This window comes from Haliotis rufescens, unplaced genomic scaffold (genome assembly GCF_023055435.1).
Source record: "Haliotis rufescens isolate VD_foot unplaced genomic scaffold, xgHalRufe1.0.p SCAF_19, whole genome shotgun sequence".
NCBI classification, from domain to species: domain Eukaryota; kingdom Metazoa; phylum Mollusca; class Gastropoda; order Lepetellida; family Haliotidae; genus Haliotis; species Haliotis rufescens.
Genome location: NW_025963879.1, coordinates 17,567,289 through 17,587,008, shown reverse-complemented (window position 1 = coordinate 17,587,008; position 19,720 = coordinate 17,567,289). Strand labels below are relative to the sequence as shown.

The following is a 19,720-nucleotide window of genomic DNA, read 5'->3' as shown; positions in this document are numbered from 1 at the left end:
GGATTCGAACCAACAATCATAGGTTTCTGGCGTGCCCAAGGGGCGCAACTTAGACGCTGGAATTTCTGGGATCAATCGTAGCGCCTCCAGTGGCTATTACAAATTATGTCCCTTCTTTGTCCCTACTATTGACTAGTCAGATTCCACCTCTCTTATCACTTGCATTTGCTTCAAATGAAATGGCGACACCCAGTCAAGGCGATCTCATCAATAAGCAAAATGTATATTGTGGTAAAACGGTTCTTACTTCGCGAAGTGGATGAAATCACGTGAGCACCAAAATGAAAAGATTTGAAAAATATCTGTTGACGGTACACATGCTTTGCACATCCTACAATCGAAACACGGCGGTTTCCGAACTAGATGTCGATTTCGTTACGCGTTTTTGATTGGACTATGCATGGACTCATTAGTCCAACCAAAATATAACTCCATAATTCGGCAAGGGTGGGAACTGGACTTTAACTGTCAGTTAACTCCCTTGCCTCGGGTAGATGGGACATGGATGGGCCAGTTGAAGATGCTGCATCACATTTGCATGACGAGTTACGTCCCTTATACGCGCCGCGGTCTCGATGAAAAGACTTCAGCGTGCGAGTATATACACATGTGAATGAATGAGTAATACTATGGTTTTACGTCACTGGTAGCAATAGTCTTTTTTAGTCAGTTGACGCCCTTGCCTCTGGAAGATGAAAAAGGCTGCCCAAACCACAAAGACAGTTATAAAGAATTGTATTATTTTATTAAGAAGGTCACCTCTGTCATTTTCTTTTTCCCCAGGTGCCCCTCCTACCCCATGTTGCCCCCTCAGTGTACTTTGGCAACGGATCCTAAAGACTACTGCTGTTATATATCGGTGTGTGACTTTAACAAGCCCATCGCTACACCAGGACCCCAGCCAAACCCATTTGCCACCCCTAAACCCAACTATCAGACACCCTATCCCGGAGGAACCTACCCCCCAGGGTATACTCCGCCCACCTTCGCCCCAGGGGTCAGTCCACCCATCCCTGGGACGCCCTACCCAGGAGGAACCTTCCCTCCAGGATTTACTCCAGGCATGATTTACCCCCCAGGGATCAGTCCACCCAACCCTAACACGCCGTACCCAGGAGGAACCTACCCCCCAGGGTACACTCAACCCACCTACGCCTCTGGGGTCAGTCCACCCATTCCTCTGACACCCTACCCAGGAGGCACCTATCCCCCGGGATTTACTCCAGGCCTCCCTTACCACAACGGGGTCAGTCCAGCCATCCCTAACACGCCGTACCCAGGAGGAACCTATCCCCCAGGGTATACTCCACCCACCTACGCCGCAGGTGTCAGTCCACCCATCCCCAGGACGCCCTACCCAGGGGGAACCTTCCCTCCGGGATATTCTCCAGGCATACCAGTCCAGCCTAGCCCTATACCAACAATCCCACCAAATCCTCTTGGTAAGTAAACATTGGGGACAATTAATCATTCTTATTAAATATTAGATGCAATTCATATTTTTGTTTATTAGGAATGACGATTCTTATTAGATGCAATTCATACTTTAGGGCATTAGGTACAAAGGTTCTTATTAAATATTAGAAGCAATTCATATTTTTACTAGTTGGTGCAGAATTTTGTATTGGATTCAATTCATACCTTTGGATATTAGGCACACAGATTCTTAATAAGAATATTGTAGTGTGCTATCACCACTAGGCAACAATGTCCATCGATCTGCGTGCGTGGTCCAGTGGTTAAATGAGTGACTTTGATTTTACGCCGCTTTTAGCAATATTCCAACAATATCACGGCGGGGTACACCAGAAATGGGCTATCCCCAGTCATAGGTTTAAATAGTGGTTGTAATAGTGGTTGTAATGGTGGTGAAAATAGTGATGAAAGTGGAATAAATATCTCTTATCTTATCTTGTCAGCCTTCTGTGTATACAAGGGAGTACCCTACCGCCAAGGTCAGTCCTGGCAAGATGGCTGCACCAAGAAATGCCGTTGCGAGGACGCCATGAACAATTTCTACACCTGTTTCGACAGGTACGTTGTATATAATCTTCGGAACTCCCCGATAGCATTCGTTTTCGAGAAACAGAAATGAGATATGCTTGTCTGAATGCATCACTCACTCGTACCGAGAATTAAGAAGTCTCGACACTGTTTGGCTGATCTGATAGCTCACCTGACGCAACCTTCTATGGGGATGTTCTCAGATCTTCAAGCAGATCTGATTTTAAAGAGATTTCTGAAAACATATTTCGAAAACTGAGTTGATGTGTCTGTTACAGATGTCCATCTTATAACCTGAAGGATGGATGTTCCCTGGTAACTGACCCCTCGGACCCCTGCTGCCAGGTCCCCAAGTGCAGCTACATCCCCACCCCCATGCCGGGCGTCAGCCCCGCCCCTGGTTCTACTGCCACACCCAAGCCTGGAGTCAACCCCACCCTAGGCCCTGGAATGACCCCCTACCCTAACCCTTCACCCCTCCCCACTGCCATCCCGGGTCACATCAGTGGACATAATCCGGTGGACGCCAAGCTCAACCCCACCGGCAAAGAGAGTAAGTTTGGATCTTTTCGCACATGGTGAAACACAAGTATACAGAGATAATAAAAAAATTATACTTTTTCACAACTTCCATCACACCACTGCTAAACTGTCTGCTTGTAACTAGTCCTCCCTCTTCCCTCTTCCCCCCCCCCCCCCCCCCCATGGGGAATGGGGATTCAACGTTAGAACAGCCTCATCAGTGTTTGCTGGTCGTAACATGCGACCAAATGAATTGAGGGGTCAGGCTTGGATACTTGATTTGCATGTCATTGTACCCCGACAGTGTGGATCATTAGTCACAATGCCAATGACAGGATTTTTTTCCAGGCCGCCGTCATATAGCTGGGATATTGCTGAGTTGGGGGTTAAAGAACAATCAAACAAACATATTTCTCGCTAATATTGTATAATACCAATACCCGTGTCACTTACGAGCATACCTGTCGTCCATGAATTTTGTTAAACCTTTCTTTCGAATCTTGTATGGTTCATTACACTAACTTATGCTATAGAAGGAACTGTGTTGGTTGGTTGGTTGTTTTATGCCGCACTCAGCAATATTCCAGCTATATGACGGCGGTCTGTAAATATTCGAGTCTGGGCAAGACAATCCAGTGATTAATATCATGAGCATCGATCCACGCAATTGGGATCGATGACATGCTTCAACCAAGTCAGCGACCCTGACCATCCGATCACGTTAGTCGCCTCTTACAACAAGCATAGTCGTCTTTTGCGGCAAGCATGGGTTGCTGAAGACCTATTCTACCCCGGATCTTCACAGGTCACGGGTCAGAAGGAACTGTGAAGAACCCGGGTACAATGTCTACATGTGAAGCCCATTCTTGATGTTCAAACGCATGCAGGGTATTTCAGCAGTATTCGACATAAATATATCCAAAATGTTCATCCACATTTATTCTCCATTAACTCCATATATTGTTTGAGGCTATATCCATCTAGAATCCTCATTGGCTCTTAGGTCTGATATTGGCTCTCCAGTTGTCTCGAAGTTCGGATAATTCGATCTATTGTCAGCGTACCCGATGACTTCGTTGAAGAGTTTCACTGCATTTTACCGTCTCTGTGGACACACATTGTCTGTCCAGAGAGCGAAATGTCAGACGTTAAAAGATGGTACTTATTGTTACCCTGTCTGGCTCCCTCTACACATGACCCTCCCTATTTCAGACTTCTGCCTGTACAAGGGCCAGATCTTCAAGCAAGGACAACAGTGGGAAGACGGCTGTGACTTCCATTGTGTATGTGTGGACCAGTCCACGGGGAAATACGACTGCACAGAAAAGTACGTACAGTGATTGAACGAGTCAGTAATTCTACATCACTTTGAACATCACGATACATCACGGCGTGTCATCACGGGAGGAAACCCTGAAGTGATGCAGGTCTTAGAATTTACCACTTAGATGAAACCAAGGTACAGTGCTGACGAAACATAATCATGTCGACCGGGGTTGATTAGAGAACTATGAAATACCGTAAGGGACATATTAAGGGACATGTAAAGTTATATCATTGGGTGTGCCTTGACCGAATCACCGGTAGATTCCAAGAAAACGTGTGTACAGCTGATTGCTGTGTCCGGCTTAGTTTACGAGAAAATACACAAGGTAATCTTAATCCCTGGATATAAAACAATGCCTAGCTGAACAAAAAATACAATTTAAACGGTAAATAAACATGTCTGGTGATTTTTTATCTCAAATTTCGAATTTGTACTGACGAAGTTTCTCATCACCCGTTCGTTTGCCAGACTTCGCTGAAGGGGTACGGTGTAATTTTTTTCTGGGCATAATATTCAAAAAGATTTTTTCCAACATATTGAACCCGCTAGAAGGGGTGCGCATTATACATGGGTGCGCACTATACTCAAGAAAATACTGTAGGTTGTTTCCAAAGTTGAGTCTCGCGTCATCGAAACATGTTGAACAAACTGGCAATGTATTGACAAGTTATGTCCGGCAGTGACATGATGAACAATTTCATGATTTTGAACCATATGATTAAAATAATCCTGGCTCTGTCATTGATGACTGGCTGTTCTAATGTTTGTTGCAGATGCGGGAAGTACGTGAACATCCCTCCCTACTGTGTGATGGTTCAGGACCCCAGCAACACATGCTGCAAGGTGCCAAGCTGCGCCGGACCCCTGAATCCTGTCAACACCCCCGCCCCACAGCCAACGCCCAGTCCGGGAGCCACCTACCCACCCGGAGTATCACCAACTGTACCCGCTGGCGTCTCCCCCGGGATCGGCGGCACCCCCATACCCAACCCAAACGTTACTCCCGGGAACCCCATACCTAAAGGTATAGAAAAAAATATGACACGTGGTTGGTCGTTGTTCCACAAGAAAGAAATTACGCCACGTCGTTGGCCGTTGTTCAACAAGAAAAAAATATGCCACATCGTTGGTCGTTGGTCGTTGTTCCACAAGAAAGAAATTACGCCACGTCGTTGTACGTTGTTCCACAAGAAAAAAAATATGCCACGTCGTTGTTCAGTTGTTCCACAAGAAAAAAATATGCCACGTCCCCGGTCGTTGTTCCACAAGAAAATAATTACGCCACGTCATGGTCATTGGTACACAAGAAAGAAATTATGCCACGTCGTTGGTCATTAGTCCTTAAGAAAGATATTATGCCATGTCGTTGGTCGTTATTCCACAAGGAAAAAATTACGCCACATCGTTGGTCGTTGTTCCACAAGAAAGAAATTATGCCATGTCGTTGGTCATTGGTCCACAAGAAACACATTACGCCACGTCGTTGGTCATTGGTCCAAAAGAAACACTTTACGCCATGTCGTTGGTCGTTGTTCCACGACAAACAAATAACGCCACGTCGTTGGTCATTGGTCCAAAAGAAACACTTTACGCCATGTCGTTGGTCGTTGTTCCAAGACAAACAAATTACGCCACGTCGTTGGTCATTGGTCCACAAGAAACACATTACGCCATGTCGTTGGTCATTGGTCCACAAGAAACACATTACGCCACGTCGTTGGTCATTGGTCCACAAGAAACACATTACGCCACGTCGTTGGTCGTTGTTCCACGACAAACAAATTACCCCATGTTCACATCTAAACGAATGGCATGTAGTACTGAGGGTTGTCATACTTTCTTTTCAATGAATTTTTTATCAAATCGAAAAAAAACCATTCAAGGAAAAATGTGGACGGATATTCAGATGCAATTGTTTTCGTTTTTTGTAATGTAATCCACTTAATATAAACGTTCATTTTCAGACGTGTGTGTCTTCCAAGGCAAGGCGTACACCCAGGGGCAGCAGTGGTACCAGGGGTGTGACAGGGTGTGTGTCTGTGATGATGCCCACACCGGCCTCTACTCCTGCAATGCCAGGTATATCACACGAAATAGAACCTGTTCGTTGTCCTACAAAATGTACACTTGTCAGAGGGGTACACAAAGTACGTGATCTAGACGACCAGTTGTCGGACTTTCATTTTTGTGGAAGCCGCGGTTGCTGAGTGGGTTAGATCGCAGACTTTGGGTGATGGCGATTAGGTGTCTCACTCTGGCGGTGTGAGTTCGAATCCCGGACGGGACTCAACCCAAAAAAGTACGAGAATCTGTACTTTACCAAGAAAGTGTCATCCCAAATATAACATTTGTTACATTTGACCACTTTCTAAATGGCATTGTGTGTTCATTGTATTTTACTGTAAGGTCCAGGGGCGGTCGGGTAGCCTGGTGGTTAAAGCGTTCGCTCGTCACGCCGAAGACCCGGGTTCGATTCCCGACATGGGTACAATGTGTGAAGCCCATCTCTGGTGTCCCCCGCCGTGATATTGCTGGAATATTGCTAAAAGCAGCGTAAAACCATACTCATTCACTCACTCACTACTGTAAGGTCCATCTTGTAAGACTTTGTCAATCAAGGACGCTGGCTCGTCAGGAGCAAGACATATGGATAGAAACCTAGGAGTTCGGCTCCTTTCAGCGGTTTACCCAATTCACATCTTACCTCAGATGACCAATCGGATGGTGAGGATCAGGCGAATATAATGTAGCAATCTTGCTGTGCTGACATCAAGATATCATAATGTTTTTAGTCGGGACGTCACTTGCTTGAATTTACTATGCTTTTAGTAATATTCCAGCAATATCACGGCGAGAGAAACCCACTGTACCAATGTGGGGAATCGAACCCAGGCCTTCGGTGTGACAAATGAACGCTTTAACAACTAGGCTACCCCTCTGCCCCCTGTTTCCAAGGGAGTCGTGAAGAAACATCCGATGCAATATCTTTATTCATACTTTTACCATGTTTACTAAATATACTCAAACCTCCTTTCCACAATGATGACAGACCCGTGAAGATCCGGGGTAGAATAGGTCTTCAGCAACCCATGCTTGCCATAAAATCGACTATGCTTGTCGTAAGAGGCGACTATCGGGATCGGGTGGTCAGGCTCGCTGACTTGGTTGATGCATGTGGATCGATGCTCATGATGTCAATCACTGGGTTGTCTGGTCCCGCCGCGATTATTTACAGACCGCCGTCATATAGCTGGAATATTGCTGAGTGCGGCGTAAAACAACAAACAACCAAGAATGGTGTCTTGAGGATCCTTCCATTGTTCCAGGTGTCCGACATACACCAACATGGCGCCGACCTGTGTAATGGTGCCCGACCCACAAGACCCCATCTGTTGTAAGGCACCAAAGTGTGACAACGGCAACGGCAACAGCACCACCGGGGTGATCGGTACCATTACTGGTAACGGCCTGCCACCCACCCCCAGGCCTGGACCCACCTACCTCCCGGGCCAGTCCCCGTCCCCCGGCACAGGGGTCACACCCAGCCCGGGTAGCCAAGTCACCCCCACGCCACCAAGTAAGTGGCATTTCCACCCATCAAGGAGCTGACATCACCCCCATTCTCAACCCCTTAACCTGACACTGAAGGTAATTGGCATCCCCATTCCTGGAGAAAACGTAAGGCCCAACCTTGACCCCACCATTTAAGTCTTTTTTTCTCGAACCATTCACGAAACAGAGTCTCCACCCCCAATTCAACCGAGCCACTCCTCCCAAACTTGCAAGTAAATATATCTCATACCACTACCCCTCCCCCCCCCCCCCCCCCCTCCCCCCCTCCCCCCTCGGAAACAACGCTACCCTACTCTTCATGTGGCTCGTTTCCCATCCTCTCACCCCTTCATGACCCATTCATCTAACACTGTCGCAACCGTTCACCCCTATACCATTGGGAAACTTACAAGACGCCAGCCCGGCCAAAACCAGCAGTAAAATCCCCACACCTTCAATTAGGTTGTACCCTCGCCTCAACATTATGATACAAATGATGAATTGATTTCTAAATGAACCCTAATGGTTCTGCATTTCAGAGGTGTGTGTATACAAGGGTGTTTCGTATAACGAAGGTCAGAAGTGGCAGGACGGCTGTGACTTTGACTGTGTTTGTCTGGATGGTACAACAGGCAACTACAAATGTACTGACAGGTGGGTAGAATATGATGTCTTGTAGTGGCATTAGCAGCTTCAGTATCAGAGTTGCTTGTACCTTTATCCAGACAATGCTACAATGTACCTTTCATTACAGATTTTTGTACCATTATCAAGCACAATGCTACCTTTCTTCCCAGTTGCTTGTACCGTTATCAAGACAATGCTCTCTTTCTTTACAGATGCGTGTACTGTTATCAAGCACAAATTCACCTTTATTTACGAATGATTGTACCGTTATCAAGACAATACTACCTTTCTTCACAGTTGCTTGTACTGTTATCAAGACAATACTACCTTTCTTCACAGTTGCTTGTAGTGTTATCAAGACAATACTACCTTTCTTCACAGTTGCTTGTACCTTTATCAAGACAATGCTAGCTTTCTTCAAAGTTGCTTGTACCATTATCAAGCACAATGCTAGCTTTCTTTATAGATGCTTGTACCGTTATCAAGACAATACTACCTTTCTTCACAGTTGCTTGTACCATTATCAAGACAATACTACCTTTCTTCACAGTTGCTTGTAGTGTTATCAAGCACAATGCTAGCTTTCTTCACAGTTGCTTGTACTGTTATCAAGACAATACTACCTTTCTTCGCAGTTGTTTGTACCGTTATCAAGACAATACTACCTTTCTTCACAGTTGCTTGTACCGCTATCAAGACAATACTACCTTTCTTCAAAGTTGCTTGTACCATTATCAAGCACAATGCTAGCTTTCTTCACAGTTGCTTGTACCGTTATCAAGACAATACTACCTTTCCTTACAGATGCTCGTTCCATTAACAAGCACAATGCTAGCTTTCCTTACAGATGCTTGTACTGTCATCAAGCACAAATCCACCCTTTTTTTACAAATGCTTGTATCGTTATCAACCACTTGAAACACACAATGAAAAAAACAAAAACACTTATAAACCATGTCAACCATGTCTTCCAGTGACATAAACTGCAACCTTTTAAAGTACTTTTTCAGTTGTTTTGCGGTTTTTCTTAGTCTACTCTATAATAAACAATCTTCTGACATCTACAGATGTCCGAGGTACCCCAACCTCCCTGTGACCTGCGTTCTGGCTTACGACCCTGTCAACCCCTGCTGTAAGAAGGCACTGTGCGGTGACCAGGTGCCCACCCCCGGGCCGGGAGTCTCCACCCCTAAACCTGCCACCATCGTCAACCCCACCCTCTACCCTGGACAAGTGCCCACACCTCGTGAGTTCACGCAGTGCTTACAAGGTCTTACTATGTCCAGTGTTTGCAGATCAAGTGTTTCCAGTTAGAGGGTATACAAAATTAATGAAATAAGAATGGCATGTTAGTGTCTAAGCCCTGTTGAAGGCAGTTGTGCTGGTTCATGTGTTGTTCTTTATCCCCGCAGAGTTCTGCATCTACAACGGCGTGCCATTCAGGCAGGGTCAGAAGTGGAATGAGGGCTGCGACAAGGTGTGTCGCTGTGAAGACGCTGCCACAAAACAGGTCAACTGTGACGATAGGTACGACACTTCCGGGTTGGGGACAAGTACGTCACTTCCGGGGTGGGGACAGGTATGTCATTTCCAAGGTGGGGACAGGTATGTCATTTCCGGGGTGGGGACAGGTATGTCATTTCCGGGGTGGGAGAGGTATGTCATTTCTGGGGTGGGGAAAGGTACATTACTTTCGGGGTGGGGACAGGGACGACACTTCCGGGGTGGGGACAGGTACTGCACTTCCGAGGTGGGGACAGGTACTGCACTTCCGGGTTGGGGACAGATACGACACTTCCGGGTTGGGGACAGATACAACACTTCCGGGGGGCAGGTTGTGCCTGGTCAGTGTTTAAGCCATATTTTTGAGAGCTATTCCCGCAATTGCCCCAAAACGTGTCTTAGCAAATCAGTAGCAAGGTCATGCCAGCCAAGCAGTTTACCTATTACCCACGTACACGTGTTCCAGGTGTCCCGCGTTCCCCTCCATCCCCTCCGGATGTTCCCTGGCCACCGACCCCAACGACAAGTGCTGCCACATCATCAACTGTGCCATGAACCCCGGCCAACCAGGCACCAGCATCACCGGAGTTCCGGGCGTCATCACTGGACATGGCCTCCCCTCCACCAGCCTTAACCCATACATCACCGGAACCCGGGGTCAGTATTCAGTAGGGGCGGTCGGGTAGCCCAGTGGTTAAAGCGTTCGCTCGTCACGCCGAAACCCGGGTTCAATTCCCGACATCGGTACAATGTGTGAAGCCCATTTCTGGTGAAGCCGTGATATTGCTGGAATATTGCTAAAAGCGGCGTAAAACCATACTCACTCACTCACTCAGTATTCAGTACAGATGGACACGCCCCTTTTTGTAATACGCGTCTTAAACGTCACAATTACGTCAAATTACGTTTCGGTTCCCCATTTCCAAAAGCGTTCATATCACTACGACGATAACGTGATAAGCCAATTTGAGTACAGTAAACTACGGTTATAACGAACTCAAAGGGACCTCTATTTTAGTTCGTTATAACCGTAGTTCGTTATAAGCATATATACAGCATAATTACAGCAAATAGTCGGGACAGAAAAGTAAGTTTGTTATATCCGTCAGTTCGTTATAAGCGTTTTTGTTATAAACGTAGTTTACTGTAAATGCATGTTACTTAACGTTATTATAACAATAATATTATCATTGGTTCCTATAATGGCTAGGTGGTCGTTGACTTCGTACTCCAACAACGTGGGTCATTGTTCATATTAACTACAACTGTCTGGTCCAGATTCGATAATTTTCAGGGACGTTATGGTAGCCTAGTGGTTAAAGCGTTCGCTCGTCACGCCGATGACCCGAGTTCGATTCCCGACATAGGTACAATGTTTGAAGCCCATTTATGGCGTGCCCCACCGTGATATTGCTGGAATATTGCTAAAAGCGGCGTAAAACCTCACTCACTCACGATAATTTACAGGCTGCGTTGTGTTGGTTGGTTTGTAGTTTAACGCCGCACTCAACAATATTCCAGCTATATGACAGCGGTCTGTAAATAATCGAGTCTGGACCAGACAATCCAGTGATTGATATCATGAGTATCGATCCGGGCAATTGAGATCGATGGCATGCATCAACCAAGTCAGCGAGCCTGACCACCCGATCCCGTTAGTCGCATCTTACGACAAGCATAGTCACCTTGTACGGCAAGCATGGGTTGCTGAAGACCTATTCTACCCCGGGTCCAACCTCATCTTGCTGGAATGATACTGAGTGTGACGTTAAACGACAAACAATACATGAAAACGAATGATGCAATTTACATACCTACATGGTAAATCCAAATGGTGCTGTTCCCATGGAAATCTGAATCTGAAACCCTTGTGTTCTTCGTTGTCAGACGTGTGTATATACAACGGGAAGACGTACAAGCAGGGGGAGACCTGGAACGACGGCTGCACCTACAACTGCGTCTGCATCGACGCCAACAGCGGCAAATATCAGTGTACAGAGAAGTAAGTGCTTCACAACACGGCATCCCGACATGCACCCTTTATTCTCATGTGTATTGGATGAATTCCTCTTGACTCCGTTAAGAGGTGAGGTGAAATGGGGTTTAACGTCGCGTTCATGATTATTGCACTTATATAGCCATGCCTTTATGTGTGTGTGTGTGATTTTGTGGTTGCTTGTACAAGTCTCGACTGATGCCGATTTATAGTGCTAGCCCGCTGAGATACCATGCCGCAGTTTAACATGAATACCCCACTCAGACACAGTATGCTGACTCCGAGCCGACCAGTCCTTGTTTTAGTCCCTTAATGCCAGGCGCCAGGTAGGGTAACAACAAGTTCCACCTTTTAACATCTGAAATGTCGCTATCTATTGGGTATGATGTGGACGGGGATCGAACCCCGGACCTTCCGCTCTCAGTACGGACGATCTACCACTAGACCACAGACGCAGTCACTTCGTTTAGAGACCAACTGTAAGGTCACAATGCTAGAAATAGCAGTACACATTAATCTCTAGTTAGTTCGGTAGTTAGGGGCGGTCGGGTAGCCTAGTGGTTAAAGCGTTCGCTCGTCACGCCAAAGACCCGGGTTCTATTCCCGACATGGGTACAATGTGTGAAGCCCATTTCCGGTGTCCCCCGCCGTGATATTGCATGAATATTGCTCAAAGCGGCGTAAAACAATACTCACTCACTCACTAGTTCGGTAATTAAGGAAGTGACATCATTTAAGAAACAAAACAATGGTGGCATAAGGGCCCAGCATATTTAACTGGATGAACTGAAGATATAATACTCAATAACCGAATATGCATCTTCAATGTCGTAGTTCTTATTCATTAATAACATTCATACTACATGTATATCATCATCATCATCATCATCATCATCATCAATTCATTCATTCATTCATTCATTCATTCATTCATTCATTACCGTATTCATTGTCGTTGTGATAATTGATATCATCATCGTTATCATTATTATGATCATATTATTATTATTATTATTGTTGTTGTTGTTATTATTATTATTATTATTATTATTATTATTATTATTATTATTATTTCCCTAGATGCCCACGGTATCCTCCACTGCCATCAACATGCACAATGGTTCAGGACAAGACCAACGTTTGCTGCATGAAGCCCTATTGCCCTGACCGCGTCCCAACCCCCGGACCCAATCTGACGCCAGCCCCCGGAGTCTCGACCCCAAAGCCAGGAGTATCTACCCCAACCCCCGGGCCGGGTGTGTCACCCTCAGCTGGTTCACATACCCCCTCGATTGGAGGAACACCCACCCCTGTCGGTGAGTGAATACTTACGATGCGAGTAAGTGTATGAGTGAGTCAATACGGTTCAGTGTCATCACTGCGCGTCAGACCCGTGAAGATCCATGTTAGAATTGGTCTTCAGCAACACATGCTTGTCTTGTCAAGAATGGGCTTCACATGTACACATCGTACCCGGGTACTTCACAATTCCTTCTGACCTGTGAAGATCCGGGGTAGAATAGGTCTTCAGCAACCCATTCTTGCTGTAAAAGGTGACTGTGCTTGTCGTATACGTAAGAGGCGACTAACGGGATCAGGTGGTCAGGCTCGCTGACTTGGTTGATGCATGTCATCGTTTCCCAATTGCGCAGATCGATGTTCATGATACCAATCACTGGATTGTCTGGTCCAGACACGATTATTTTCAGGCCACCATCATATAGCTGGAATATTGCTGAGTGCGACGTTAAACAACAAACAAACACATACACTACGCGTAAGGAAAAGCTTTAAATGTCACAGGGGGTAGAAACTTACTACTTTTGTGAAACCTACGGGCAATGGTATGGTGCTGACAATCCAGAAATCCAATAAATAATAATCACGGCAATTAAGGGAATCGAACCCACGACCACAAGATCATGGCACGCTGAAGGGACACAACTCTCCACAGGTAATTGCGTCGACATAGACGTCTCGGTGAGTGAAATCCCAACACTGCCGAGGAGGGTCAATAATCATTATCAGGGCGAACCTGGGATTTGAACCCTCGATCGTTATTTCATGGACGCAACTCTGCATTGTGAATTCCTGCGCATTAGACGACTGGGCCACCGACCTCCTCTACCCAGAAGAGAGCACGACACTATTCATTTGCTGGTCCTGTTTCAGTTAAGTTGGAGTGAGTGAATGTTGTTTTACGTTACTGTCAGCACTATTCAGGGTATGTCACAGCAGCCTGCAAATACACTATTCATGGTGCATAACTCATGGAAGTCAAATGAGCCCCGCTCCATGCATGAATGTCATTTGAACCCAACCTTTACCTGACATTCAAGCAGTGGGTAGAGTAGATGGCAGCAAGGTATGGAATCCGAGAAGGAACATTGTCGCATTGTCGTATTGTCGACCTTTGGTAAAATGAAAAAAATAATATACAAATTTCGACAATGCGACAAATGGCCAAAATGTCTTTTGTCGCATTGTCGCGCTTTGGTTCATTGGGACACTATTTGTTTGTTTTTGTAAGGGCGACAAGTCGACAATGTGCCTTCTAGGGTTCCATAGCAAGGCTTTGTTACATTAAAGACTGGCGTTTGTGCGATGAAAATACACACTGGTCAGAGAACTTGCTTGTTTTCCTCTCGCCAGGCCGTGGCTTGATTTGTTGGTTAAGGATAGGGACCACACTGCACAGCAGCCGTATGTATTCAGTGGTGATGGAGGAACGTGTGTGCAAACCCGTGACACATATAGTTACGTTGTGTCTATTCTCCAGACATGTGCGTGTACAAGGGTCAGCAGTACAAGCAGGGCCAGATGTGGTATGACGGATGTAACGCCAAGTGCCGCTGTGAGGATGCCAAGAATAACTTCCACAGGTGCCAACAGAGGTATGTAGACAGTTGCCATGGTTACAATATAGGCAGAATAGGGAGACACTTATTGTTACAAAAATGCATCTTATGTTGGTACGCATAGAACTTCATTGTTGTGACACTGTCCATCATCATCATCAGCAGCAGCAGCAGCAGCAGCAGCAGCAGCAGTAGTAGTAGAAGAAGACGTAGTGACTCGTGAAGATCAGGGGTAGAATAGGTCTTCAGCAACCAATGCTTGTCGTAAGGGGCGACTAACGGGATCGGGTGGTCAGGCTCGTTGACTTATTTGATGCATGCCATTGTATCCCGATTGCGTGGATCGATGCTCATGATGTTAGTCACGGGATTGTCTGGTCCAGAGTCGATTATTTATATATATATATATGTCTTTCATTCCAGGTGCGCCGCCTTCACAAGCGTTCCTGCTTCTTGCACCCTGGTGCCCGACCCGAAGGATCCCATGTGCTGCGAGGTCCCCAGCTGTCCCCTCCCCACACCAGCACCAGGCGTCTACCCTACCCCAGGCTTCCTGACAGTCACGGGGGGACCCACGGGGGTCATCACAGGTACAGGGAGCCTGCCTGTTTGAATGAAGGAATGAAAGACTATATAAAGGAATAAACAGCCAAGGTGATAGATGAATTGACTGATGAATGGATGTAAGCTTCCTCGATTGATGGATTTGTCTAAGTGTTTGCTTGTTTATATTTGTAATGACAGTGGTTGATACATTGATGGAGAAACGTGATAGATTATCTAGGAGAAGAGGTAGGTGAATGCATGAATACTTTGGTGAGTAAATGAAACATGATTACTTTGGTGCGTTAATGATGCATGAATACTTTGGTGAGTTAATGAATGCATGGATACTTCGGTGAGATAATGAATATTTGGGGGAGTTATTGAATGCATGGATACTTTGGTGAGTTAATGAATGCATGGATACTTCGGTGATTTAATGAATATTTTGGGGAGTTATTGAATGCATGGATACTTTGGTGAGTTAATGAATACTTTGGTGAGTTATTGAATGCATGGATTCTTTGGTGAGTTAATGAATGCATAAGTACTTTGGTGAGTTAATGAATGCATGGGTACTTTGGTGGGTAAATGAATACTTTGGTGAGTTATTGAATGCATGGATACTTTGGTGAGTTAATGAATACTTTGGTAAGTTAATTAATGCATGGATACTTTGGTGAGTTAATGAATATTTTGGTGAGTTATTGAATGCATGAATACTTTGGTGAGTTATTGAATGCATGGCTACTTTGGTGAGTTAATGGATGCATGAATACTTTGGTGAGTTAATGGATGCATGAATACTTTGGTGAGTTAACTAACACATGGATACTTTAGTGAGGTAATGAATGCAGGAATACTTTGGTGAGTTAATGAATGCACGATTACTTGGGTGAGTTGTTGACTTAATGGATACTTGGGTGAGTTGTTGAATGTTTACAATAATTGATGATAAAATTTCAGGTTCTACATGTTTTGAACAGTATTGTAGTTAATGTATATGTCAACTTGAGGGGCCGACTCCGTGGTCTAGTGGGTAAAGCGTCTGCCCGGAGAACGGAAGGCTGGTGCTTCGATTCCCTGGTAGCGTCAAACCAAAAGACTTGTTGTTCTGGTACATGTTAATCTATGGTACATGATAATAAGGATATGTACTCGCATATATTTTGGAATTGTACCACTATTATATCTATGAAATACTTTTTTGGGCATGCGACCTAGAAAAAAAGACGAATTTTAACGAACAACGGACAATGTTTTGTAAATGCATCATTTGTTTCCTAGGCAACGGTCTGATCCCAACCCCTAAACCAGGCCAACCACCACTACAGCCAGGAGTGACGCCATCCCCATACCCATTCGTGTCCCCTGGGGTAGCGGTCACGCCCTCCCCCGGTAGCGCTGTCACGCCACTACCCAAGACAGGTGCGTACATTGCATAGGTATTCTCAGTTATCATCCTGCATGGGATGATGTGTAAGCGGACAGTCCACAGGGATTCCAGGTAGGAAAGGTGTGTGTGTCCCCAGCAAGCCATGTTTGTCGCAAGAGGCAACTTAATGGATCGGGTGGTCAGGCTTGGTGATGTAGTTGATTACATGTCATTGTAGCCCGATGAGCGTTGTTCGATGCTTATGATATCAATCACTGGATTTCCTTGCCTAGACTCGAATTAATATTTACAGGCCGCCATATAGCTAGGATAATGTTGAGTACTGCGTTAAACGACAAACAAACAATAAGCAAACACGTAATATACAATTTACTTACATTGTAAATCTTCATGGCTCCGGAATTTTCCAGGAGACTGGATTAATCGGGTCTGGTTGTATTGGATTGTTTGTGTTGCTTAAACAAGTATCATGTTTCCAGACAGGCACAGGGGTATGCTTTGTGTGTTTGTTTGTTTGTTTGCTTGTTTGTTTGTTGTTTAACGCTGCACTCAGCAATATTCCAGCTATATGGTGGCGGTCTGTAAATAATCCAGTGATTGACATCATGAGCATTGATCCACACAATTGGGATACGATGACATGCATCAAACCAAGTCAACGAGCCTGACCACCCGATCCCATTAGTCGCCTCTTACGACAAGCTTAGTCTTCTTTTACGACAAGCTTTGGTTGCTGAACACCTGTTCTTGACGAGCCAAGAGAGTTAACTGACTTTAAAGTCCAATTTCCACCTTTGCCGAACTAGGCTGGAATTCCTATGCCACCAGTGGCTATTACGAGTTATGTCCCTTCTAAGCACCTCTATGGACCAATCATACTTCACCTCTCGTATCACTTGCATTTATTTCAAACAAAATGGCAGCGCCAAGTCAAGACGATAATCAAGATCTATATTGTGATAAGACGTGTCTTACATCGCGAAGTGCATCAAATCACGTGAGCACCTTGATTAAAAACATGAAAAGATTTGGAAAATATCTGTTGACAACAAGTTGGCGGTGCACATGCTTTGCAAGTCCTGCAATCTACCGAAATCTGCACGACAGTTTACGAACCAGATTTCGATTTCGTTGTGCGATTTTGATTGGACTATGCATAGACTCGTTAGTCCAGCCAAAATGTAACTCCATAATACCAGCCTAGTTCGGCAAGGGTGGAAACTGAACTTTGATAGTCAGTTAACTCACTTGCCTCGGGAAGATGGTTCTACCCAGGATCTTCACAGGTTCACAGAAGTATGCTTCAGAAATGATTTCAATATGTTTTGCGTTTATACAATGTATTTATGTGCACACCGAATTTTACAGTTATACCTCAACAAAGATAGGGACAGTGATGTCAATTCTTATACCTGAATAGGTCAGCAATGAAGACTTCAAGGATTGCTCTTTTAATCGTCAACACCAAACAAATGTACACAAAGATACAAAATCAGTGACAGCGGACTTATTGCAACACAGGCGATGGTTATTTATTTATTTATTTATTTATTTATTTATTTATTTATTTATTTATTTATTTATTTATTTATTTGTTTGTTTACACGATGCTGTGCTTTTCATTTTCAGGTTGCTACTACAAGAACCATGTTTACAAGAAGGGACAGTCTTGGGCCGATGGCTGCGACTTTAACTGCATCTGCCTCGACGATGTCACCGGCAAATATAAGTGTAGTGAGAAGTAAGTACCAAGAGTGAGTGAGTGAGTTGGGTTTAACGCCGCTTTGAACAGTATTTCAGTTATATCATGTGGTGTCAGTTTAATATGGGAGGAAAACCTATGTGATGCAGGTCTCAGACGTTTACCACTTTGGTAAAACCAACGAGTACGTGCTGACAACCTAGAAACAGAATCACAGCGAATTTGTCATTCGAATCTACAATGAGCGTGGCCCATGCCTGATGTCCCCTGCTGTGATATAGTGGGTATAGTGGTAAAGGCGGCGTAAAACGATATATTACTCACTTATGTTTCTAGATGTCAGAAGTTCCCCACCCTGCCGACGCAATGTGTGCTGATCCAGGACCCCAGCGACAAGTGCTGCAAGAAGCCCTACTGTGACTTCATGAACCCCACCCCCTTCCCAGGCGGTGTCCCCACCCCTGCTGGTGTGGCCACACCCACACCTGTCCCAGGCATCAACCCTAACGCTTCACCATCTTCAGCAAGCATGACCGGGAATGGCAATGTTATATTTGGCAAACGAGGTCAGTTTAAATATTTTTGAAGTTTGCAAAGGTTAATATCGTAATATCGTTATAATTGGACTCAATAGAGTTGTTTGGGTCGATTTCGCAAGATTATTTGATGTATGTGAGTGAAATATTGTGGCGACTCAGTATGAACTCCCCCGTCTTATAGCTGAAATATTGCGGAGTGTGGCGTTGAACAACCAGTGTGAAATCAGCAAAGCTGGAAGCGGTCGTAAATGACCATTCCCCTACCAGTACCAAGGACTGGTCGGCTCGGAGTCAGTATACTGTGTCTGAGTGGGGTATTCATGTTAAACTGCGGCATGGTATCTCAGTGAGCTAGCACTATCAATCGGCATCAGTCCGGACTAGTACAATCAACCACACACACACGTGCATGCACGTCGCTATATAAGTGCAATAATCTTGGACGCGACGTTATATTAAACCCCATTTCACCTCACCTCTCCTCTTTCAGATTGTATTAACCTATCATACTCAGTATAAGGAGGATTTGTTTTTGTTGACCTGTTGATGTTTTGGCCGCAGGCTACTGTGTGTACCAAGGCGTGTATTATAACCAGGGACAGGAGTGGAACATTGGGTGCTCCAAGACCTGCCGCTGTGAGGACGTGTCCACCGGCTACTACTCGTGCCACGAGAGGTACTGACCACGTACTGACCACACAACCCCACTGACGTCATTGATAAAATATCGAGACAATATAACTCCTTCTTTCATTCGACATTAATGCTGGATTATTATAAATTGAAAACAATCGACCTGGTTGAATCAACAACGGATTCCTTCCCTGTATATATTCACTGACATCATGTTCGGAGATGTGGATACATGGATATAATAACGTGTGTTTGCTTAATTAATTGGTTTCCAGGTTCGGTGACCTTACATGAATTAACTCTTTGAATGGCGGGGCGGTCGGGTAGCCTAGTGGTTAAAGCGTTCGCTCGTCACGCCGAAGACCCGGGTTCGATTCCCGACATGGGTACAATGTGTGAAGCCCATTTCTGGTGTCCCTCGCCGCGATATTGCTGGAATATTGCTAAAAGTGGCGTAAAACCATACTCACTCACTGAATGGCATTTAAAGGTGATACAGGAAGAGAATATATGGATTT

General features: G+C 45.1%; 1 protein-coding gene across 1 annotated transcript in view; it reads left to right on the top strand.

The window, feature by feature from the left end:
* LOC124137553 overlaps positions 1 to 19,720 on the top strand; it is a 105,443-nt gene that overhangs the window by 54,842 nt on the left and 30,881 nt on the right. The window contains exons 41-59 of the mRNA XM_048398946.1: positions 784 to 1,442; positions 1,920 to 2,034; positions 2,283 to 2,557; positions 3,739 to 3,853; positions 4,627 to 4,877; positions 5,818 to 5,932; positions 7,180 to 7,430; positions 7,945 to 8,059; positions 9,100 to 9,278; positions 9,445 to 9,559; positions 10,002 to 10,192; positions 11,423 to 11,537; positions 12,612 to 12,847; positions 14,311 to 14,425; positions 14,813 to 14,979; positions 16,220 to 16,360; positions 17,958 to 18,069; positions 18,367 to 18,596; positions 19,131 to 19,245. Coding sequence (XP_048254903.1) covers positions 784 to 1,442; positions 1,920 to 2,034; positions 2,283 to 2,557; positions 3,739 to 3,853; positions 4,627 to 4,877; positions 5,818 to 5,932; positions 7,180 to 7,430; positions 7,945 to 8,059; positions 9,100 to 9,278; positions 9,445 to 9,559; positions 10,002 to 10,192; positions 11,423 to 11,537; positions 12,612 to 12,847; positions 14,311 to 14,425; positions 14,813 to 14,979; positions 16,220 to 16,360; positions 17,958 to 18,069; positions 18,367 to 18,596; positions 19,131 to 19,245 — 3,612 coding nt within the window. The remainder of the gene's footprint in view (positions 1 to 783; positions 1,443 to 1,919; positions 2,035 to 2,282; positions 2,558 to 3,738; positions 3,854 to 4,626; positions 4,878 to 5,817; positions 5,933 to 7,179; positions 7,431 to 7,944; positions 8,060 to 9,099; positions 9,279 to 9,444; positions 9,560 to 10,001; positions 10,193 to 11,422; positions 11,538 to 12,611; positions 12,848 to 14,310; positions 14,426 to 14,812; positions 14,980 to 16,219; positions 16,361 to 17,957; positions 18,070 to 18,366; positions 18,597 to 19,130; positions 19,246 to 19,720) is intronic.